At 31.6% G+C, this 23,867-nt stretch overlaps 4 protein-coding genes and 1 long non-coding RNA gene across 6 annotated transcripts; 2 read left to right on the forward strand and 3 right to left on the reverse strand.

Moving 5' to 3' along the window:
• The first annotated feature begins 123 nt into the window (after nucleotides 1-123).
• Nucleotides 124-2,000, forward strand: LOC133319125 (uncharacterized). Its single transcript, XR_009752823.1, has 2 exons — nucleotides 124-234; nucleotides 1,843-2,000. It is a non-coding gene; the product is annotated as an uncharacterized LOC133319125 (long non-coding RNA).
• On the reverse strand, nucleotides 253-5,905 carry LOC116772644 (F-box/LRR-repeat protein 16). The gene is made up of 7 exons (XM_032664888.2): nucleotides 5,736-5,905; nucleotides 4,338-5,001; nucleotides 4,139-4,261; nucleotides 3,880-4,048; nucleotides 3,559-3,754; nucleotides 3,101-3,249; nucleotides 253-2,955 (listed from the first exon to the last, which is right to left on the reverse strand). Exons 2-7 carry the CDS (start codon nucleotides 4,911-4,913, stop codon nucleotides 2,807-2,809), a joined length of 1,362 nt encoding a protein of 453 aa, XP_032520779.1. The 5' UTR covers nucleotides 4,914-5,001; nucleotides 5,736-5,905; the 3' UTR covers nucleotides 253-2,806.
• A 586-nt stretch (nucleotides 5,906-6,491) lies between these two features.
• Nucleotides 6,492-16,523, reverse strand: LOC116772618 (puromycin-sensitive aminopeptidase). The gene is made up of 12 exons (XM_032664852.2): nucleotides 16,033-16,523; nucleotides 14,993-15,954; nucleotides 14,497-14,686; nucleotides 14,311-14,424; nucleotides 13,667-13,801; nucleotides 10,475-10,567; nucleotides 9,954-10,103; nucleotides 9,035-9,312; nucleotides 8,421-8,640; nucleotides 8,026-8,148; nucleotides 7,734-7,949; nucleotides 6,492-7,588 (listed from the first exon to the last, which is right to left on the reverse strand). The coding sequence occupies exons 1-11, from the start codon at nucleotides 16,414-16,416 to the stop codon at nucleotides 7,737-7,739; spliced, it is 2,862 nt and encodes a 953-aa protein (XP_032520743.1). The 5' UTR covers nucleotides 16,417-16,523; the 3' UTR covers nucleotides 6,492-7,588; nucleotides 7,734-7,736.
• A 478-nt stretch (nucleotides 16,524-17,001) lies between these two features.
• Nucleotides 17,002-20,157, forward strand: LOC116772620 (protein disulfide-isomerase TMX3). The gene is made up of 8 exons (XM_032664853.2): nucleotides 17,002-17,209; nucleotides 17,319-17,568; nucleotides 17,645-17,828; nucleotides 17,902-18,046; nucleotides 18,125-18,347; nucleotides 18,630-18,846; nucleotides 18,915-19,109; nucleotides 19,187-20,157. The coding sequence occupies exons 1-8, from the start codon at nucleotides 17,170-17,172 to the stop codon at nucleotides 19,262-19,264; spliced, it is 1,332 nt and encodes a 443-aa protein (XP_032520744.2). The 5' UTR covers nucleotides 17,002-17,169; the 3' UTR covers nucleotides 19,265-20,157.
• Nucleotides 20,158-20,653: 496 nt separating this feature from the next.
• Nucleotides 20,654-23,791, reverse strand: LOC116772585 (probable ATP-dependent RNA helicase DDX20). Of its 2 annotated transcripts, XM_061522378.1 has the most exons (4): nucleotides 23,578-23,791; nucleotides 23,324-23,494; nucleotides 23,053-23,223; nucleotides 20,654-22,534 (listed from the first exon to the last, which is right to left on the reverse strand). In XM_061522378.1, the coding sequence occupies exons 2-4, from the start codon at nucleotides 23,424-23,426 to the stop codon at nucleotides 20,706-20,708; spliced, it is 2,103 nt and encodes a 700-aa protein (XP_061378362.1). In that variant the 5' UTR covers nucleotides 23,427-23,494; nucleotides 23,578-23,791; the 3' UTR covers nucleotides 20,654-20,705. The 2 variants fall into 2 exon arrangements, with proteins under 2 accessions (XP_061378362.1, XP_032520705.2); XM_032664814.2 differs by having other exon boundaries at nucleotides 23,324-23,791.
• Nucleotides 23,792-23,867: the final 76 nt, after the last annotated feature.

Here is a 23,867-nt window from a genome sequence, read left to right on the forward strand (position 1 = left end):
TTTTCTGTTACTTCAGTTGTTGGGATATTTTAAAATAAAATCGATATTCTTAATAAATTGTAGATAGATTGTGTTTTTATTAAAGACGCTGAGAATAATTATTATTTCGTTACATTGCAAAAGACAAGATTAAGTACATAATCACCGGAAGATACAAAATCTATTTCTTATAATGATACTCTGAAGCATCTGAATACGTCAACATATTTTATGTTCATTAACTAATAAAAAAAGGTAAAAAATAAAACTTCATAGGAAACAATACATCTATATTGCACTATATCATCTCATTTTTGTACAAATAAAGTGTATTTACGAAGATTGACTGAAAATATGAAATACTATAACACAAAACATCACACAACAATACTAATCTAATGGGTGCAATCATTTACAAAAGTTACATATGCACTTAAACATGTTTGAAAAGAACATACGTAACAAAAACTTATTTAAATTCTAACAAAGTTTGATTTCTATTCATAGCTATTCACAAACATTTATAAAAATATATTTAAAACACACAACTGATACTGTAGATTCAAAATATATGCAAAAAAAAAATATAATAAAAAAATATCATCTTAAAGTCGCGATCATGTTTTTGTTATGTAAATTTTTTTTATTTCTAAAATAATATAAAATAAGCAGATAAATGGTATTGCTTTATTGTTTTAATTACAACCATTATGTTAGAAGTATGAATAAGTCACATTTTCAACAACATTAAATCTATTATTACATTTAAAGGGCTAATTAATTATTTATACATCTTCATTTAGGTATGTACAGAAAATATTTCAGTAATGTCATATGATTCTTTTGAACAAGTGTTAACATTCCCTGGTTAAAAGAAGATAAAGAAACAACATAGAAAAGTTATTGTCTTAGAAATTAATTAAAAGAAGGCAAAAAAAATAAAATACAAATACTTTAATATCTTAGAGTACATTTAGTAGATAATTGCCGAGTCTTTGTCATTTAAACATTCCATTTAGCCATATCATTTCAAATGTGCTTCTCTAAATTTATGACTAGATTGTTGAATACTATTATGTATTGTAACCATCTAAAAATCTATCTGCCACAAATGGCTCCAACAAGATTTAATTTCAATATAAATATCCTTATATCTAGGCAGTCTAAGAATACAAGTCAGAAATAAACATACATTACTACAATCAGTAGGACTTTGGAAACATAAAATTATTGTTATAAAAAAAAAAATAATAAAAATATTATTGTTTAAATAAAATTTTAAAGTGTTTTCAACTATTTGTTTACCCAAAGTCATACTACAGAGAATTAACTTAACTCTAATGTATTTATGTGGCAATTCATACAAATTTTATATTTGCAGCTATACTTGATCTCACAACAAACATTAAAAAATTAATACTTTTTATAACATCTAGAATATATGGCTAATATATGACCAATTTCAAACACACACACACACACATTTGCAAATATCTTCGGACGGTATAGTAATAAAATATAAATACACATAGATAATATAATAAGTGCATGGACCCAATGAGGATGCGTAGAGAATAAGTCATTTAAAAAATATATTTAAAACAATATTCACATGTTTTGACTATGAAATAAAAATAATAACACAATATAAATGCCATTAAAATTATCAAAAATTTGACTAGAATATTCTGAAAAGCTACTGGCAATAAGTTTATCTAATGCACCATAGATAATATATAAATTAAGCCAATTCACTATCTACATAATTAGATTGTCATAAATTTCTATATATTAAAGCCAGTTCATTAGGATTATAAGTTTCAAATGCAGCAACCGCTATATATGCAATGTTTTTTTTTTCAGATGTGTTCGAATTTGAAAATTACTTACTTGACCTTAAATCTATGACCAAGAGTGACTAGAGACAGTTATAATCTTATTTATCAGGAATTATTAGTTTATTTTGTAATTTTTGTAACCGTATACCCTTATAAGCAACTTTTCTGTACTGTTTTTTTTTTTTTTTACAAAACAAAAAAGTACAATATTATTAAACAATTAACAGTGTAGTAAAGAATGTACAGACTAAGTAGATGTTTTACTTTTTGTTACATAAACACGAGACTTTTTTTATCTATTTGTTGTAATTTAACTTGTCTACATTTACATGTAAACTTTTGTACTAAAAAATATATATATATATATTGAGCAATTGCTAAGAATAAAAGATTTGATTTATTCCAAAACAAAGTTTAAGAGAAAGTTTTTTTTATTAGAAACTGGTAAATTCTACTAGATTCAAAGTGAAAATCTTCAAAGTCAGATAATGTATGTAATTCTTTCATGAGTAGTTCTTTTTGTATGAAGTCATGTTTTAATATCATATTTCTTTATTATAATAACCTTACAGAATTAAAGGCGTAAGATTATAGAAATCAAATAAAGTTGAGGTCATATTATATACAGTATTGGGGTGAAAAAAAAAAGTTATATACCACCAAAAAGTACAAAAGTTTAGAAAGTTTGTAAAGGTTTCAAACTGTACACAAAAATACTAATTGTAAATATTCAAACAAAACTTATATAAAATCCATGAATATCAAGCATCTCGAGTTTAAAGTAATTACAAAAGATGCAAAACTATATTACAATATACATCTAGAGGTATAGCATTCTCTTATTGAATTGAAGTTTATTAAAGGCGTCGGAAGGTTTAGCTGTTGTTATATCCATAAATTTTATAAATTGACAAATCAATCTAATCTATTACAAACCATGTTTGTTATTTATTGTACAGCTTGTGTCCGATTCATGATTTAATTGTACCTTATTCTATGATGAGGCAACGCGGTAGATGCTCATGAAGGTAGTCAAACAGTTCAGGGGATGCTCCCGGACAATTTGTCAGCTCGAGTTCTCGTAGCTGCCTCAATTGGATCAAGCTTGAGAGGCCACCGGATGTGAGAAGCGGACAACCTTGTGTACATAAAAACAGTTAGGAAAACTATAGGCTAGGCTTCCGATAACTATGTTTTAAATAAAAATTTGATTCTTTATGTAACATACTATTAAATTGGTTCTTTATGATTTTCGTAATTATATTAAAATTATTATACTTTACCGGCGAGCGACAGTAGCTGCAGACTTCGCATGCCGCACAGATGCTGCACACCAAAGTCCCGCACTTGAGAACACCAGCGCAGGAACAGCGCGGCCAACGACTGCATTGTGCTAATGTAGCCCACGCCGATATCCGTTATATGCACACATCTGTTTATACATTTCTTAATTTACTGATTTATACCGGTGACGTCACCATCTCAATGCTTAGATTGATTCTATAGATTTTTTTTATTCATAAAATAGTTAATACCTTTTGGCCTCTGGTCATGTGTTTCAAACAGGTGAAAAACAGCTATTAACTAACTTTACATTCATAATAAAAAGGTTAAATAAACTTTTCAGAGAATATCAACGAAGGATTAGTTTTCCTGTTTGAATTTAGAAACCATCATAGTTTTTTTTTTAATTTATTACCAGTATAAGGACAACGTTTTATAAAAAAATATTAAAACAAACCGGTCCAACGTGAGTTCTTCAAGCTGGTTCAGGTCGCAGGCGATGTATTCGAGCGCGTTGTCAGTGACCCGCGGACACCAGCTGAGATCGAGGCTTCGTAGACGCGGCAGATTCTCAGCCAGGAGTTCCACACCCTCATCAGTGACCTTGCTGCATCCACTGAGGGACAGCACTGTCAGGTTCGGCAGAGAATGCACTAGAATTGGTATTATTTAGAGTTAGAGCAAATAAATAGACTGTAGATATAGTAACTAAATAAAAAATTAAGTTCAAATTAAAGTGTTAATTTTATGGATATTTATACTAAATTAGGGTGATTACCAATGTTAACGACGCCATGGTTAGTAAGCTCCCAGCAACTATGTAATCTTAAGATGCTGAGTGAGGCACTTTGTTTTGGTGAGAAATAACCGAGTGCTGCATCGGTCACATGGTATGCTTGCAATGAGAACTCATATAGCGACGGCAACAGCTGAGCAACCGCACCCACCTGGAGGTTTTTTTTGTTAGTTAAAATTATTATGCTGAATGATTTCAAACAAAGATAAGGTAAAGTAACATTTTATAGTAAAGCACTTACAGCCTCATCAGCAATATTAATGCAGTCGGTAAGTGTAAGTGATACAATCCTAGGAGTTAGGCAAGCCCAGAGACCAGCTTCGGTTATTTCATTACAGCCTGTTAGTTCTAGTTCAAAGAGAACCTAAAATATTATCATAGTTAATGGAATTAATAGTTAAAATGAATTTAATGGAATTACATGTTTATGGGTGACTTACCTGTAAATGATCAAGTATTGATTCTAAACCTCGATCGGTTATTGTGCATCCTTTTAAACCAATAGCATGTATGTGATGAGCTGAGAGCGGAAACTGTTTTATTAATTCATTTATATCATCATCTGTTGCAGATATTAGTACAAATCCTCGGATACCCCTCCTCACAACCGAATTGTAAAATCTTTGCATGCAACAACCAGTTTCAGATCGTAGTTCCCTACAATCCAGAACAGCGACGAGGCCGTTCCACCAACGGGGAGAAGAATACAGGACATCACGCCATTTAGTACAGACTTGAGCAAGGGTTCTTCTTTCGCTGCCATTGAAATACAGAAAGAACTTCTCCAGGAATCTCTCCTCTATAATAAATTGGCTCCACACAAGCGGTCTCGGCGAGGGTCGTCTCCGGCGGGGTATCCTCGGTGGGGCGGTGGTGGCAGGCCCGCACAAGGCATTGGCTACTCTCTCGACGACTCCCGGCGAACGTTTACGACCTCGCAGTCCCAGTCCTGTTATGCGGCGGGATAGCTCCGCGGAAGCGCGCTCGACCACTCCTTGCGCTGACACCGACGACATCTTCACTTTAACTCGACGTATGGTGTCAGCGGGCCGCCCGCCGCCGGAGCCAGCGCCGCCCGCTCCGTGTTCACAGCCCGCCACCGCGCTTTAAATTAAATATTATTTCATAAGCTTCAATTATCTCTTATGGAAAAAAATAAATAAATACATAGGTGAAAATTAATAATATTTAATTTATAATTACTATATTCATCATATATAAGGCCTTAATATGAATTCTTAACAACTTTACAAAAAGTAATGGTTTGGATTAAAATAAAATTACATAATGTTAAATCATTGATATTTAGCAAAGCGATGCTAAGCTTTAGACTTGAAGACAGAAATTATGAATGAACTAAAACGAACTATTTTAATATTAATAAGAATCTTAGCTCGCCTTACTGGCCTAAGTTTACAAATAATTAAATTATTTTAAAGAAAATCATTTTTATATAGCGTTTTATTCTGAATGGTTATTTGAAATGTATTATATAGCTTATTTTGCAACGATACTGCGATAAATATATTTCTAAAATTAACACATATGTTACAAAATATTTTTCAACTCATAAAATATGTAATTAAATAATTGGTTACGAATTAAGTATGGAACTAAGTATTTGCGAAAAAACATATACTAACTACTGTTGTCTCATTAATGTGAATTATACCGCTTACGTAAATCGACTTATACTATAAAACGGTATAATGTTAATTAAAACACTGTTATTTAATTTATTTTGAATGAGAAAAAATATAACTGATATAAAAATATACGGTTCATCTGATACATAAATTAAGGATGTAAATATAAAAATCGATGACTTTCATACAAACCTATAACTGTGTTTCTTGTTTTAAATCCTTCATTATTTAAATATAAACCTTTTTCAGTAATAATACTTTTCTATATAATTCATTGGAAACAAATATATATTATCAGTTATTGAAAATTAAAAATTAAAGGCACAAATTACACACAAAACCAAAATTACGAAAACTGAAGAATGACGCTGTCACTCGAATTCAAAAGAAATTATAGTCTGTGCTTTACACAGAAGTTAACGCAGAAGCATAGAACTTCAGTCTTTGTACACAGATAAAAATAAAATAACTGGTATGACGACAACAAAAAATAAAAAATATTTTTTTCATTAAAAATACTTGTTTAAGAAACTTTTGTCCTTACATCTGCGATTTCTCTACTACTCAAAATTAATATTTGAATAATGTGATTATTCCCATTAATTATCATAGCATATTTTAAATTTTGCTTTTGCTTAACCTTTTCAATGTTGTGTATACTGTTTGAAGCACTTATCTTACTTCCAATTTTTACAGCAGTTTCCTCAGTTTATATGTAGAAAAACTTTTTTGATCGAGTTATTGAATGTTTTATTATCTGAAAAGTATCTGGCGTAAGTTAATCTAGACGAGCTGTTTATTTGTTGATTATTTTTTTCTTAATTCGATATTCTTCAAGGATGTCAGTTTAAATTTTAAAGTAATGACTTTGTATTAAAGTATGCTCACAACATACTCTACTCTGTTATATCCAGGAATCTACGCATTTTTATAAAAATAAATAACAACTCCTTTGTACGATTTATTGCAATAACAGTCTTACAAATAAATCACGACAACAAATGGGACACTAAGTGATGGTAACTTTGATTATAATTCATACATCACAATTTGCACTTCTCCATGTTAACACAACTAACATCACATCTTTAAAAATCATTAATATATATGAAAAGTAAAACAATAGCTTTGAGGTCTAATAATAACAATATTGAAGCATTCTAATTATATTAAGTTTTGTGGTATATATTATCATTCTTAATGGAGAAAAAAAAACTTCAATGCACAGAGCACCTTTGAAACTAAAACAATATCTTAGTTTAAATTAAAGTTTTTTACACATATACATTTGCCTATCTGCTAGGACCACTTATAAAGACGGGAAAACGCAACAAAATATATTATATGAAATTTGATGAAATGAACGCAAATAAGCAACAAGAAAGTAATAATTTTTATACAAAGAGAAATATATAACTTATAGACTGTGTTACAATGTTTTTTTTTAAACTTAAATAATTATTACGCTCAAAAAAATAGTTCATAAAAATAGAAATAACACAGACTAAACAACAAATTAAACCATCTAATCTTTTAAGTTGAAAACAGATAATTATATTCTAGAAGAAAACTGAGATAATATTCATGTTTATAAAGCAGCCTTTAATACAAGAGCTTCTGCAATCAAGGCAGGGGATACAGACAAATTGCTCAAATATAAAAAAATTACAGAGACGTTATTAGATAAATAATAAAAAGAAACATTTTTATAATTTTTACTTGTTTTTGTAACATTTAAAACAATAAAGTCATAAATTTTGTTTTCATTTTGGAGAATATTTAAATTTTTATTTTTAAAATTTAACAATATCCTGTTCTACGTCCATAAGCGTTATTCATACAAAATATATAGTAATGAATCATTTTTAAGCCACTTAGAGACAACACCAAGCAACACAAGTTTTTCTTTCATTTCGACCTATATATGTTTATATGGATGCTTGAGTAGCTAACGACTAATCATGGAAATAGAATTTTTCAAAGACACGGCTCGCTAAACATAAATATAGTGTTTCGTTGGATGTTCAGTCTTTTGTTATTTGGGCCTGTAAAAGAAAATTTTGTTAATATACTTTTAACAGTAAATATAAAATTTAAATAACGCTATCTACGGCTAAGTGAAAAGAAATTGAATAAATTAATTTAAAGTAAAATTTGCATCAAAATGTTTAACAACAGTATGTAACGCACGTATCAGTGATAAGGCTGGAGGTACGTGGTGGTGGAGGCGAGGTCTCTCCGGAGCCAGGCCGCGTTCAGCCTGACGGTCTCCAAGGCTTGTTGCACGGACCGCTCAGTGCCGGGCGAGTGATGAGTGCGGAAGAACTCCTCGATCTCTTGAGCGCATGCTTCAGACGCAAAATTCTCAGTAGTTGACTTCACCAGCCGAGCCAGCAGGAAGCCGCCCTGATCATAATACAAATAATTTACTTAGTAGTTTTAGATTTTTAAGATAAAATGAAGAAACTTATTTAATGCATACCTGGTAACGGTCCATAAATTCCTGCCAATGGTCCTTGAAGAACTGCCAGGCTAAATCCCGTCCATTACGGCTCAAAGCCACCGACACAATGACGAAGACGGTGTCCTGTGCCCTAACCTCGTCCTTTAAAGAGAAGAAATTAAAATAGACACGCATATTTAACAGCTATAGATGTAAATCCAAAAATGCTTTTTAGCTGTGAAAGAATGAATTATGAACGAATTATTAATGAACAGAAAAGCATAAGTTTGGTTCATTTATAATATTATTATTCTTTCATTATTGTTACAAACTTATCTAAAGGTAAGTAAGTATCATTGACTCAAGGACTAAACATTGATAAAGAACCTATTATTATTTTTCAAAACTTAAGAGTTGGTGAATAATCGACTTACAGATATAGCGAACTCCAGCACTTTTTTGAGCAGCGCGGGGTCATTGACCGCCCCGAGAGCTCGGCTGATGCGGTCCTTCTCCTCGTGGAGGTCAGCGGCGCGGTACAGCTGCAGGAAGCGACCGAAGGTGTCCTCGCCGGCGCTCGCCAACACCGCGCGGTAACACGCCGAGCGCAGGTCCGCCGGCAGGGTACACTCGCCCGACAGGTGCTTCTCGAAGCTAAAACATAATAAATAACTCATAATAACAACAAGCACTTAAAAAAAGCAATCATTAAATTAGTTTTGTGATTAAAGACTTTAAATCAGAGGAACCATTCGAGTAGAATGATCTGTTACATTGACAGAAAAAAGTTTTAGTTTTTTACGAGTTTTCCATTAGTTAGCCTAAGTTGATATTATCACTTGAGATGATTTATGAATGAAGAAATTGAATCGTTCCGTATGTAATGAGACGAAACCAAAACATGCCAAGGGTTCTACTTCAGTGCTAACTTATACGAAATATGTATAGCTAAAAAAAAGAATGTAATATTGTGAATTATTTAACTGATTTTACTCTCGTCTGAGGTAAAATGAACTACTAATATATAAAACTAATGTCAGTCACTAACCGGCTCTGAGCCTCCTTAATCGTGTCGGGGTCTTCGAAGCTGATCATTTTATTCAACACTAAGCTTCTGAGCAAAGTATCGAGATGGCTTTCCTTATCTTTGGCATCCCATCCCAGGCGACGGGTGACGTTAGCAAATAACTTCCTGCCATAGTTCTTCAGCGGCTTGTCGAGAGGGGTGTGTGAAAACAAAGCGCTCAGCTTGGCGAGGCAGTTTGAAATAGACGACCAAACGGTGAAGTTGGCTTCGTTGTTGAACGCCTCCATGAGTTTTAATGACTGTAACAAGTACAATAACTAGAGTGACATGTATCAATTGATACGACATATATTGCTAATTACGTTATTGCGTATAGGAGTTGTAATATGTGTGGTTAAGTTTAACTAGATGGCAGCACTAAACTTTTTTTTTCAGTTCCATCTTAAGACTTATTGTCTATGCGCTTCTGTATGAATGATTAATTTTCTTCAAAAATAATATGTTTATCCAATTAACGTATTTGGGTGTAATAATTGATTCCGAACACAATACAAATTATTTATATATTTAATTTGCCCTCAGTTTCTAATCGTATATTGTAATGCTTGTGTATTATCATTTAATTGACGTACTAACAATGTATAAGTTGGTTAATGGAAAGTCATTATTTATTTACATTCGCCAACACCTCAGTGTTGGCGAATGTAAATAATGTCGACAGAGATTTTTAGGTTTGTTACCTATTTATAAGGTAATGTAGATGCTTTGAATAAGGACTTAGACTACCAAAAAATTTAATAATGACCTACTTTTTTTACTTAAGCTGAACCTCTAATTTAATAAGAGAAATACTTTTGACTTATTTATTCACTTTTAGCAAATTATAACTTAGTACGTTCTCTCTTGTATATATATAGTGTGTGTGTGTTTGTGTGTGTACCTCGGATGTGTGTGCGTGTCCAGCCTGAACGAGTGCGAAACAGTCATCCAGCAGTCCGAGCCTGTCGAGCGGCGGCAGACTGCCGTCCCTCACAGCACGCACCAGCTGCTCCAGCATGGCGGCCGGGTAACGAGTGCGGTAATACCCCACCTGTGTTCAACACACGTTAATATGTAACTGGAATAATCTTATTACTGCTATTGTCTATCCATGGATATGGGCTCATAAATTGTATAATTTTAATAGATTCCTAAATTTTCATTACACTAGAATATATTGTCGGACGATAAAATTCATGAATGGTAGTAGAAGTTTATAAGCATGACTATAATACAATGAACGAGTGAAAAAAACATTTCTATAAATGAACATCGTTTATATTATATATATATATATATATTATATATATATATATATAATATATATATCCCTCTCTCTCTTCAGCCATGTGAGGTCCACTGCTGGACATAGGCCTCCCTTATATTATATACGTATTCATTATTATGATAATAATCTCTTACTGTTCCAGGATTGAGCTTGACCCACGAATCTTCGGCGACATTTTTCAACACTACCTCCTGTGTTCGTTTCTCCAAAACAGTTGATAATGCAACCTGGAAATAAAAAACAATTTAAAATTATTATATCCATATATTTTTACCGTTTCGGTTCCTTTAACATGTAAAACAATACACAAATTAGATTCTATAGATATAAAAAAAAACATTAAACTGCCATGTAATAATATTTCTATATAAGCCTATCTAATTAATAATAACCTACACGAAGTTAACTACCGATGTCATATTGAAACAAGTTTTTGATAAGAACACACCTATGTATAAAAATATATGTAAATATATCCGTTCGATGCACAATCTACATAATGTTGTATGTTATCAATTGTAATATAAACTTTTACATTGTCAGTCTTATCATTCTTCACAGCGTTCCCGACTTCGACTGTAAAAAGTGACGTCGACTGTTTCCAAGTCTTAATGACACCGCCCGCACAGTCGGCCCGTTCGGATCGCTCGTCCAATGTCATAAGCAGTGCCGTCTTTGTTTAAGATGTTACACATAAAAGAAAATTTATCATATAACAGCATAACATGCATAACACAATACGATCTGTAATATTAGCATTTTGAGAGCTGATTTACAAAAAAAAAAAAAACAAATTAGCTACAAATGATATATGTATAAACAAAAATGTATTATACTAGTCCTGTATATGGCCTTTATAAAAATATATATTAAATAATTATTTATAGATAGGGCTATGGTCACGCGCTATTGTAATGAGAATTTCAAGCTCCTGAGTGATGTTCCACCATCAAAGCTTATGTGGAATTGTTTCAGTGTATAATACTGAATAAAAAAAACTTCACAATTCTGCCAGAATATGTTTTAGATCAAGAAGCATCTAATTCAACGGTTTTTGTTAATATCATTCGAACCATATTATTTAAGATTTTCCTAATAATTATAACGTAATTTTTATATTTAAATGCTTATCATGTTAAAAAATAATAAATTCTATTTTCAAATAAATCTCTGTCTCCTATGTCTAATTATATAATATGAGCATTTTGTTATTAAGTTAATATTTTTATTATCTGGAACAAACAAACTATACTTGGTATAACAAAACTTTTTTAACATCTAAAATTATTGAATATTTTATAAATATTAAATAGACTAATTAAATGGTTCGACAGTTCTAGAAGAGTTCTGTTTTTTGATAGATAACGACATTTTCTGAAACATTTTAATTAAAAAGTATTGTTATCAGCTAAGGTTTGATTAACAATATAAACACGGTATAATATTCATTTTTTTACGATCATAGATAATATCGTTTCTATCGCTTCTCGATAAACGGAAACAAAACGGATTTAGTGGCCCTTTTGTATACAACAAACCGATTACTAGAAAATTCTCAAACGTTCTCGTTTGAATTTCAACTTGTTTACAAACATTAACGCTAAGAATGTTAGCTAATTCATAGTTTCGTCCCCTCGCCACGAGATGGCACTGCGGCCACAATGTTTGAAAATATTCAACAATATTTGCTAAGGCGATCTTTAAGCCGGCGCAACACTGCCCCCTCTTAAGACATGCTCGTTCCGAGCACCATTAAATCCGTGGTAACCCGCCAGGCGATCCACGTGGAAGATCTTCGTGGCTTTGGGAACTCTCCTGAATGCAATAGGTGACATCATTGATCCTAGTTACAATTTTGTGTATTTCAAATTAGCTTGCAATTTAGAAGAGATCCTATTGCTGCGAACTGGGTTTCAATCAGTCAGTTTAATCGCACCATTTTTCCTTCAATCGGTCTGCCAGCTGATCTACATAAAGATATTTAAGAATTGATTGTACAACTTTTCCACCAACAGTTTGAATAATATATCCACTATCTTAACTAACAAGTAATCGGACGACTAATCTAAAAACCAGTCGACTAACAGTATTTCCCTTATTCGACATACTTTATTCAACCGGACAACTAATCTGCAAACCGATCGTGCAACTAGTCTACCAACTGATCTTCCAACTAGTCGACCAACTGATCTTGCAACGAGTGGAGCGACCGATCGACAAACTGATCTTACAACTAGTCGAGCTTCTGGTTGTCCAACTAATCTACCAACCGATCGTGCAACTAGTCTACCAATTGATCTTCCAACTAGTCGACCAACTGATCGTGCAATGTGTCGAGCGACCGGTCGCCCAACTCGTCTACCAACTGATCGTGCAACGAGTCGAGCGACCGGTCGACCAACTGATCTTACAACTAGTCTACCAACTGATCATCCAATTAGTCGAGCGACTGGTTGTCCAAATAATCTACCAACCGATCTTCCAACTAGTCGAGCGACCGGTCGATCAACTGATCTACCAACCGATCAAACAACATATACCTATAGTCGACCAATTGATCAACTAACATATACCTATAGTCGACCAACCGATCGATCGACATATTCCGAGAATTGGTTTAATGTTCTTCATCGTCATCTCTTTGAGCTTGTAGAAGACTGCTCCTCCTCACTTCATTCTTATCGAGCATACAGGGGTTACTTTCTTGGCCTCTTGCCAGACACAATTTTTACAACTTTCAGGACAAGGCCTTAGAGATATTGCGTCTACATTTCCATGTAATTTTTAAGTCTGTACTCATAGTTTAACGTCTGGTTTGAAATACACTAGCACAAAGTTCATGAAACTTTAAATGGATACGTAGTCATATATATAACACTATAATACTTTTTATATATTATATGAGAAAAAATTGTATCTACATAAAGACATTTTAAAATCTCAAAATGTGGGTAGATAAGACTAGGTTACTTAAATATTTCACATTTATTTCTTATTGTATACTGTAAACAAACAAACTATTCCATATTTATACCATTATAATGTTAAGTGCAATAAATTTTCAAATGGATATGAACTGTGTACTATCTAAATAAGACCACATATATCAATACTTTCTGTACATTACCATAAAATCTCATACGCTCATTTAAATTAATCAGATATAAAACAATAAATACGTTAAACAGTAGTATAGAAATGAGATAGCGATAAATCGATAAGGCGAGATTGATATCAGTACGGAAATACAAAAAATATGTGTCAATGTCAATATATGATAAGATGATTGTGAGACCTTCCATGAATTGCAATCGATATTTAATTACCTTCGAAGGTTGTTCCTGGGTGGATATAGTGATGGGCACCATCCACAAAGCGTCGTCGCTCTGACTGCCATCAGCGCAGAACTTTTTCTGAGTTAACTTCAAAACTCTATCAGAGCCACGCTGCTCGGAACTGACCTATGATTAAACTATTAATAAAACAGATTTCTAAATAGAATTAAAATAGCAAATATTCTAAGTACTAGATTATATCAACTAAAAGTCATATATAACCTTTTTATGTATAGTTAAGTTACTCTGCAAGCTGTTTATGTAGTTCATACATGTAAAATACTTAGTTACTTAAAATTAATTACTGCTTTAATAAATAATTAAACATTATTGAAGTTTTTTAATAAAAACCAACCTAAGTTATAATAAAACTATATTGTTAATCTATAAACACATATATGAATATAAATTTTCACAAACACATACTTGTATTATAAGTAGGATAACAATAAGTGTGAATTGTTCTGCAAACATATGATAAAACATACATACATTATTAATTATATTTCCACATATAAGAAGTTTATATCAACAGCTACAGATATAATTTACATAAGATAATTAAAAGTATATGATCACTTGTTGTCAGTGGCATGTAGATACATATATTATTTATAATTGTATTCAATACTCACTTCAACCATCGGGAAACCCATTTGTTTGGTCCATGTTGACATCACGGCACCTACGGGCTTATTAGAGGCCTCCTCCAAAGCCGCCCAAAGGTCCTCAGTAAATGTATTTTTATACTAAAAAATACAGAAAAATTTACTTAAAAAAACCTTGAATATACAGAGTTTATTGTGACATTAAATTTATACCTGGTGCCTGGTAAGATATATATTCATGCCTTTACGGAAATCATCATCCCCAATGTATCTATGCAACATGCGAATTACTGATGCACCTTTGTTGTATGAAATGTCATCAAAAATTTCATCTATCTCTGATGGGTGACCAACAGGTACTTCAATAGGATGGGAGTTTTTCAAGCAATCTAATTCGAGTGCTCTGAAAATGGTTTAAATTTAATAAAATTCTGAAAATTATTTGCCTTTATGAATATTTCCAAAACTTTATTATTTCTCAGCCAAATTTATATTTTTCAAGTCAGTTTTTGAGCCAGTAATTCATATTTGGCAAATATCCAATTTGATATTTTTACACATGATAAAAATGTTTACATTCTTTGGTTATTAAAAAACAATGGTAATGAACACTATAGAAAAACACTATTGACCGTAAATCTAATAAGATTATCAAAGATAAAAACATAGATTAACACACATAACTTTAAAAAAAAAAGGAGATATTTACCTTATGTATGTTTCTGTGACAAATTGTGTCCAAATATCATATTCGGGGAACAAATGATTAACACAAAGAAATTCAACAAATGAAGCATAGCCTTCATTGAGCCAGAGATGCGTCCACCATTCCATTGTCACTAGGTTGCCAAACCACTGGTGTGCAAGCTCATGTCCCACCACAAGCGCAATCCATTGTCTACGAACAGCTGATGTGTGTTCTTCATCAACTAGCAAGCATGTTTCCCTATAGGTTACGAGACCCCAATTCTCCATGGCACCAGCAGAGAAATCAGCTATTGCTATCAAATCTATCTTAGGTAGAGGATAGGCAATGTCAAAATATTCTTTGTAATATGGCAGTACTTTTGCGGCTACCTCTAATGCGAACATGCCTTGCTTGCTCTTGCCAACTGGAGTATACACACGGACTAACACTCCATCGCGAGATGTTTTTTCAACATAGTCATACTCCCCCACAACAACGGCTACAAGGTATGTAGACATTATCGGTGTTGTGTCAAATTGCATTACTTTCTTATCACCATTCACCTTTTCAACTTTTACAGGCATATTTGACAAAGCTACACGATCAGTCGGTACTTCAAGAGTAATATCGAACGTTGCCTTTATGGCAGGTTCGTCCCAGCATGGGAAACATCGCCGTGCATCAGTCGCTTCAAATTGAGTAACGGCAGCGTAGCGCTCTTCTCCACTAGGAGTAAGATATTTGCTACGGTACAGGCCTTTCATTTTATCATTTATTTCCCCAATAAATTCACAATATAAAGTTGCTTCACCCACTGGAAGCTGCTTGTCAAAAACTATTATTGCAGTTTCATCAGCCGGTTCAAGTCGTACTTCCACCGGATTAAGTGTTGAAACTGAACCCCCATCATTGATTTGGAGTCTTACACTTTTTAAATCCAAATCTAAACTGTTAAGCACTATTTCTTTGGTAGTATTAACAATCTAAAAAAGGTATACGTTGATTAAAACGTCACATGTAACTAGATGCTTTCAAATAACGACGGCGAATTTTCCACTTACCGATACTTTCACCGTAGTCTTCCCTGTAAAGGTAAATTTTTCAAGATTTGGCACCAAATGCAGTTCATAATGTTTGGGCACAACATTTTTTGGTAAACGTTGAAACGGTTTGTGTTCTGGCATTGTCACTCTTTCTTTCAAGATCGTGAATGTGGGACGCACTACTGAGAAATACCGTAATGACCGACTGACAGAGTAAACTCGCTCTACAACCGCACCCGCACAGTTGATACGCACCCCCCTCGCACGTCCGGGTCCCCACTCCGAATAACGGTATCCGCTACGTAATAACTTGTAATGGCGACTTAGATTACGATGACTACTACAATTTTGAAAACGAAATGCAAATAAATTATTCACAGCACGTCGCAATTGCAGCGTCATGGAACGTGATTTAAATAACGCTCCAAAGTGAAAGTTATGACATAAACTATTTAGATGAAATCTATATAAAGTTTAATAAGTTTTTTTATTTTAAGGTTAATTTACATTCACGTAGATTAATGTTCGTAATGTATTTTAAGCTTTGTATGGGAAAATAGATTGTGATGTAGTGTCTGTGGTAAATCAATATAAATATACATTTTCACATATATGTATTTCAATAACACTAAAAATAAGTAAATAAAAGCAATATTTTTTAATTTGTATTTTTCGACCTATTTAATATTGTGCTAATAAATATATCGTTCATTAAAAATAACTAACAGGTATAATAAATCCTTACATCATTATGAGGATTTTAAAATTTAATTTATTAAATTGTTTTAAAGAATCATTCTTAAATATTTCATTTAGCTTTTATTTATACAATTTATATATTTTACGATTCCAAATGTTCTTAAAACCAGAGGTATTGAATACTTTGTTACTTATTTTAATATCGTGAACGTGTTTTATTTCAAAAAAATTGTCAATGTCAAATGTCAGTTTTCTAAAGGCTTTTTATTCACAAAAATCTCGGTGTGTGATTTGCATTTACTTATGAAGGGTGTTGACGCCGCATAAAGTATATATGTACTTTTGATAGTGATAAAGAATTTATAAAATTAAAAATAACTAAAATATTAAAGTGGCCCTTAATAGCATACGCTTTTATGTTTTTAATTTATTATATTATAAACGACAGTTAGAAAAATGAACTTCTTATTTGGATTTATCTGTATATTATTTTTGGGTGCGTTAATAACACAAGATTTTACATTGTAATCTTTATTTAAAAATGTAACGAAGTTGTATAATGCTGTCTTTATCAACTTTTACACTATATATCCTTTTTTTTTTAGGTTTTAATAGTGTTTCATCTTCAAGAGTGTTAGAGTTAAGTGATAAGTTTATTGACATCAGCAAAGATGGAGTTTGGTTTGTTAAGTTTTATGCTCCTTGGTGTGCTCACTGCCGAAGAATTGAACCAATATGGGCTCATGTAGCACAGGCTTTATATAATAGCCCTATAAAAGTTGCTAAAGTTGATTGTACTCGGTTTAGTGCTGTTGCTACTCACTTTAAAGTGAGAGCCTTTCCAACCATCATGTTGTAAGCGAAAGACTTTCTGTTATCTTAAAAATACTAATTTTTTTACTACTAAGTAATTCATTATTAATAATTTTAGTATAAAAGGACCATTCTGGCATGAATATTCTGGAGAAAGAGAAAAAGAAGACATGGTAAATTATGCCATGAGGATGGCTCAACCAGCTGTTCAAGTTGTATCTCATACTGAAAGCTTTGCATATTTGAAAGATTCACACAATGTTTTCTTTGGATATATTGGAAAACAGCAAGGACCTCTATGGGTACATATTAAATTTATTATTCTATACACTATATTTGTTCAGCTCAGCAAATTATATTCTGATAAATGTCTAGGAAATGTTTACGACCAATGCTGAGAAGTATCAAGCTCATAGTTGGTTTTATGCCATGTCTCATGAGGTAGTAAAAAATGACTTAAAGCCACCAAATGATACTGCTGTTTTTGTCCACAAAGACAATGAGATAATATATTTTACAGGTAACATTTTTACATCAATTTTTTTTCTTTATAACATGAATAACTTCAAAATAGTTTGTATTTCAATCCTATTTATAGCCACACCAGAAATAATCAAAGACAGGGAGACATTAAACGTTACTCTCAAGAGATGGGTAAATTCAGAGAGATTTGGGTTTTTCCCAAAGATATCAAGATCTAACATAAATGATTTAATGGATACTAAAAAATATATTGTGATAGCTGTTGTATCAGAAAATAAATTAAATGAAATCACACAAACTGAACGAGACTTCAAGGATATGGTTGAGAGCATTATAAGGTATGGCTTCATCTTAATGTATTTAGGCAACCATATTGACCAAAATAGTCATGAGCCTTCTAATGTGTATTAATATCTTTGTATTACTAATTTAAAAAAAAAATATGGACATAGATAATTTCCTAACAAAAAAATATTATTTGTATTTTTTTTAACTTGGTAAACTAGTAATCTGAAAAAAATTTTTTTCATGCAAATCATAAATCCTATAAGTGCCACATAAAAAATAATTTAACATAAAAAATAAATTTCTAATATGTGCCTTAAAAAAATCTATTTTAGATCAAAGAAACATGAGTTGCATCATCACTTCCAGTTTGGTTGGATGGGAAATCCGGAATTAGCCAATTCGATAGCAATGTCAGAGTTGGCGGTTCCATATTTGATAGTACTCAACTCTACCACCAACCACCACCACATTCCTGACGATGACCCAGTTCTGATGACTCCCGAAGCTGTTATTTTGTTTCTTGAACAGATACATGAACAAACTGCACCTGTATGTTACATGCTATGATTAAATATTATTAAAAAAAATACATTTTAAATTAATTGACAATATTATAGACTTATGGCGGAAATGGTTGGATGGTGAGATTCTATAGAGGATTCTTTGAAGCCAGAACAACTTTGATAAACATGTGGAGGGGAACCCAGTTCTCACTGCTCTCGTCTTTGGACTACCGCTTGGATTTCTTTCCCTCATTTGTTATTCTATATGCTGTGCTGACATTTTGGATGCTGATGATGAGGAAATTACTGGTATGTCTACTATTTCTACTTCATTAATTTCAATAAATGTATTACCATTGTTAATAATTATTATCAATTATTTCTAGATACCCATGAGAAGAAAGATTAAAGAAGAATATAGTAGATGCAACACTAAATTATTTTTTTTTGTAGTAATATTGTGAGGCTATTGTTTGATGTTACATTATAAATATTTATTAACTTAAGTTTAACTTATACAATTTTGTATACATCTATTGTGAGTATATGTAATTATGTATGACCTCTAAACTAACAATCCACCGTATTTTGTCAGTTTAAACAATTCTACAATCATTAGGATATTTCATTACCTTCCCTTTTAAAATTACGTCGAAAAATTTAAAAATGTAGAATTTATAAAGCTTAGAGTATGCATGAGACTTCATATTTAAAAATATAACTTATATTTTTTTTTTGTTCATTATCTCATTTTTTAAAAAAAAGAACACCTTTAAATACGAATTACGAGTCATGATCAAAAAATACTTAATTACGTATGTAGTTTTTAAATGTAATTTCGTATAATTCATATGCTTAGTCGATATTTTTATATAAGAACTTCATAAATATTTAGATATGGGTCATAAAGAGTTTTGTGTGTTAACTAGTAGGCTATCATTATATGGTTATGTTTTACTTCGATTATTCTAACTAAAGGGACTTGTGGGAACGCTGTAATGTAGATTTTAGACTTGAATTGTTTCTACTCGTATTATTATTCCTTTTAATATTTAGTATTAAGGCTAGTCATACAAAGATTTTATATAATATAACAATTACCATCGCCGTAGGTACTAAAGTTTTGAAAATAATAAATTTGTTATAGGTTATTTGGAAGAACTTCAACGAACTGTTCTCTTGCTTCTTATTTGGTTATTTGGAATTAAAAAAAATCAGGTCTTGTGCAGTTATTTGAGAATCTGATCATTAATTAAATAATTTAAAATAATAATATTAAGATTCATTATACAGAAGTGTTCTTTTTGATAACCTATTCAATTTCTAGTCTACAAAATAAATTAATTCGAACTTTAAATATTTTATTTTGCCTCCGAATTCATTTTTAAATACTTTAAGTCTTTGTTCCTTTTTCGACCTTTAAAATACAAACGTAGTCAACGTAAAGTGGTAAGATTTCAATTTTAAAACAAGATTTTCAATCTTACGGTTATAATTATTGATAACCTCTCGCGTTAAGAATTCTAAACTTCGCTTTGATTATACGTTCAATAGTCAGTTGGGTAGATATACCTATATGATGAATAATTATGTTAACTTGATTTCTGTATTTTCTCCCATATCTATAAAATTCTATTCAAGTTAAAAATTTTAAAAAATGAGTTTTTTTATTATTAATACCTCAGTAAAAAATTATACATCAAAAGTAACTGTCGACAAGAAAAGTGTAAAAATACTTTTATCCCTACGAGCCACTGTTTCGTAGATATAATGAATGGGAGCGCTCTTAATTATTTTTCACATTTTGAAATCACGTTTCAGTTTAAAGGGATAAATAAGTTTATTTACAAATGGCAACAATACATTATATTTATTCTTATATTAAATCACAGGTTATTTAATATTTTACATTCTACTTAGTTCCTCTATATACAATGCTGCTTCGAAATACTTAACCCTAACTTTTAATTGGTTATACCAATGTTCATATGACTGATTCTTGTTATAATTTTTTTTACTCGATTGGTCTTCTTTACTCCGATTTTTATTTTTGTGCATATATTTCGAATTGCAATTTGAATTTACGTCTTCATTATATATTAAAGGGTCTTCAGATTTTTTTGATGACATTTTCGTGGTTTTATATGAATTACCAGGGAAATCTGAAATATTTTCAATGATTTTCTTATTGTGGGGGAATTTAACCTTTTTTGAGATCTTCTTTTCCGAATAAATGTTTTTTCCATTAGAAAAAGCTGTTGGCAATTGTAATTTTTCGAATTCCATATTCGGTTTCCAAACGCTGTCGTTGTTACATGTAATAGTGGCACTTTCAGGAATATTTGAAGAATTTTTCATCACATCGTTCTCATTATGGCCCAGGTCGTCAGTGGAATTAAAATTAATGTCACAATGCACCTCAAAATTGTTTTTGTTATCCGACTCTTTAAATACTAATTTTAGTTCGTCATTATTGCAATTGTCTGCTTTAATTTCTTCAATTTCCCTTGTCACATTCTCTACCATGTGATTGTCCAAAGGCTCTCCATTGAAAGCTAAAGATAAATTTAAATTTTGACAAAATTCTTTTGGAATGCAAATATTTTTATATTTCACATCCAAGTCTCTTGAAGGCGATTTATTATTAAAAGAATCGAGTAAACTATGAAACGTTTCGGGTCCATTGTTAGATTCTACTTTATTGTTTTGTAAGGAATCCAAAAGTTCATCGAAGCTTTCTAGTTTCACGTCTTCCCCGTTTGTAACTTTATCATCTCCACATAAAATATTCCACAGCTCCTCATAATTGCCATTAGTACATTTTGCGTTCTGTGCAATAATATTTTCCGAGTCTTTTAAATTCTTGTTGTTGTCATCGTTTATCACATTGTCATCCCAAAAACACTCTAATTTACCTAATTTCATGGAATCTAATAAATTTAAGAACTTTGTATGTTCTGCTCCTTCACTCAGTATGGTAACTGCCATGCCATAAGAACCAAATCTACCAGCTCTACCAATTCTATGTAAATATGTTTGCCACTCATAGGGGGGTTCAAAATTCACCACTAAATCTACATTTGATGCATCTATACCTCTAGCAGCTAGATCAGTTGATATCAAAATCCTGCATTTATATTCCTGTAATGTTTTGATGGCGTCTAGCCGGTCCATTTGATCTTGGTTGCCATACAACTGTTCAGAGGGCCACTTTGCCTTTGTTAATAATTTATGTACTTCACTGACTCTTCCCTGATAGTTACAGAATACTAAGCATTGCTTGAAATGTTTTTTAGTTAATATTTTCAAGAGTTCTTGGAATCTAAACTCTGTCTGTCTTATGATGTTACTATTATATTTTACAGTTGTTATTTTTTGTACAACACCTAATAGTACACAGTTGTTATTAGGGCATAAGTGTTGAGGATCTTGCACAAATTGCCCTATAAATTCTTTTATTTCATCTGGATAGGTGGCACTACTCAATATAACTTGTTTTTGTTTTGGCAGAACCATGTGGATATACTTTATATCAGGTAAAAAACTTTTCTCCATTAACTTATCGGCTTCATCCAGAACAAGCAGTCTCACTCCTAAGACATCCATATGTTTATTTTGTATAAGGTGCCTTAAACGACCTGGACTCCCGACTACAACATGAACATTATTATTTTTAAATTTTTCTATATCATCTTGTACTGGTAGCCCTCCCATCACAACCTCGATGCGCAACCCTGAAAAAATATGTTAACCGATATATAATTTACATGACAAAATGTTTATATGTTCTAGTTTGAGTCAAAAACTGAAAAGAAAAATTGAGATCTTGAGTCAGACTGTGATTTTTAATTTAAAAAAATCTATAACTTTTGAAATTTGTGTTATATAATAAATTTATTTTAATTTTTAAGCAATCTTATGATAATGGTGAGCTCCACAAAATAAATCACTATAGAAAATATAATATACTTGTTTTATTTGTAGATTTATTATTACTTGAGGAACCATTTATGTATAAAATTCTCAGGTTGGTACAAAAATCTTTGTATCAACTTGAAAATATGAAATTTGAAGGCCAAATAATTAATTTTATCCCTTAAGACAGCAAAAGTAGAAGTATAGTATTATTTGTATTAACCAAGCAAAAGGCCCTTGCTCATATTGTAATATATAAAAATTTGTTAATGTTTTCCATCTGAGTTTGTTTTTCAATTAACGATGAAAATTAATTTGAAATCCTTGAGAACCATACCATTATAGTGACATCCTATTTGCCTTAACACATCACATATTTGTGAAGCTATTTCACGAGTCGGAGCAAGTATTACAACTTGCAAGCCCTTCTTCAAATCTATTTTTTCTAAAGCTATGACAGTGAAGACTGCGGTCTTTCCAGTCCCAGACTTGGCTTCCAGTAATAAATCTGAAGATAAAACTAAGTTATAGCATACAATAGTATTTACATCTATTTTATTTTATACTATAATATTTCAACAATTCATAATGCCTATGAATGGACTTACCAAAGCCACATTTTCCTAAAGGAATACCATGTAATTGAATTGGCGATGGTTTAAGAAATCCGGAATCTTTGAGACCTTTTAAAGTATTTGAAGAAAGGAGCATTGTATCAAATGTAACATCTTGGGTAATGTGTACATCATTTGTCCTTACAATATCGTTAATATTATGACCTAATACCATCGTGTTATTATCGTTTTTACTAAATAAAAAAATATATTCAAATGACACTGTAAAATTAAAAATACATATTTACTATTCTTCTTTTTGGTTAGTGGCGTTTCCTTATAGATTTCGCCAATGTCATGTGCCGATATTATACTGAAATGTGTAAAGAGGGATTTGTGAATGAACAAGGTTGCGACTAGAGAATAAGAACTTTAATACTGCGGAGATCGTTCACCGAGAGCTAAAATGTTGATGTATCTAAAACATATTTACTATAAAGCATTTGTAAGGTAACTGTCAATTGTCATTGCTGCTGAAGGTATAACAAAAAATATAATTATTGTACTGACGACAGAAAATTTGAATATTGTACATTTA

Source organism: Danaus plexippus, chromosome 12, assembly GCF_018135715.1.
Source record: "Danaus plexippus chromosome 12, MEX_DaPlex, whole genome shotgun sequence".
Lineage (NCBI taxonomy): Eukaryota > Metazoa > Arthropoda > Insecta > Lepidoptera > Nymphalidae > Danaus > Danaus plexippus.

Coding starts and splice junctions, on each gene's coding strand:
- LOC116772644 (XM_032664888.2), bottom strand. CDS start 4,913: ATGTCGTCGGTGTCAGCGCAAGGAGTGGTCGAGCGCGCTTCCGCGGAG. Junction 4,049..4,138: donor TTAATATTGCTGATGAGGCT/GTAAGTGCTTTA, acceptor AAAAACCTCCAG/GTGGGTGCGGTTGCTCAGCT. Junction 3,250..3,558: donor GAAGAACTCACGTTGGACCG/GTTTGTTTTAAT, acceptor ATGTATAAACAG/ATGTGTGCATATAACGGATA.
- LOC116772618 (XM_032664852.2), bottom strand. CDS start 16,416: ATGACGCTGCAATTGCGACGTGCTGTGAATAATTTATTTGCATTTCGT. Junction 14,425..14,496: donor TATATCTTACCAGGCACCAG/GTATAAATTTAA, acceptor TGTATTTTTTAG/TATAAAAATACATTTACTGA. Junction 13,802..14,310: donor TGGGTTTCCCGATGGTTGAA/GTGAGTATTGAA, acceptor GTTTAATCATAG/GTCAGTTCCGAGCAGCGTGG.
- LOC116772620 (XM_032664853.2), top strand. CDS start 17,170: ATGAACTTCTTATTTGGATTTATCTGTATATTATTTTTGG. Junction 18,348..18,629: donor ATGGTTGAGAGCATTATAAG/GTATGGCTTCAT, acceptor AATCTATTTTAG/ATCAAAGAAACATGAGTTGC. Junction 18,847..18,914: donor TACATGAACAAACTGCACCT/GTATGTTACATG, acceptor ACAATATTATAG/ACTTATGGCGGAAATGGTTG.
- LOC116772585 (XM_032664814.2), bottom strand. CDS start 23,504: ATGGTATTAGGTCATAATATTAACGATATTGTAAGGACAAATGATGTA. Junction 23,224..23,323: donor TTTAGGAAAATGTGGCTTTG/GTAAGTCCATTC, acceptor TTTTATCTTCAG/ATTTATTACTGGAAGCCAAG. Junction 22,535..23,052: donor AATAGGATGTCACTATAATG/GTATGGTTCTCA, acceptor ATATTTTTTCAG/GGTTGCGCATCGAGGTTGTG.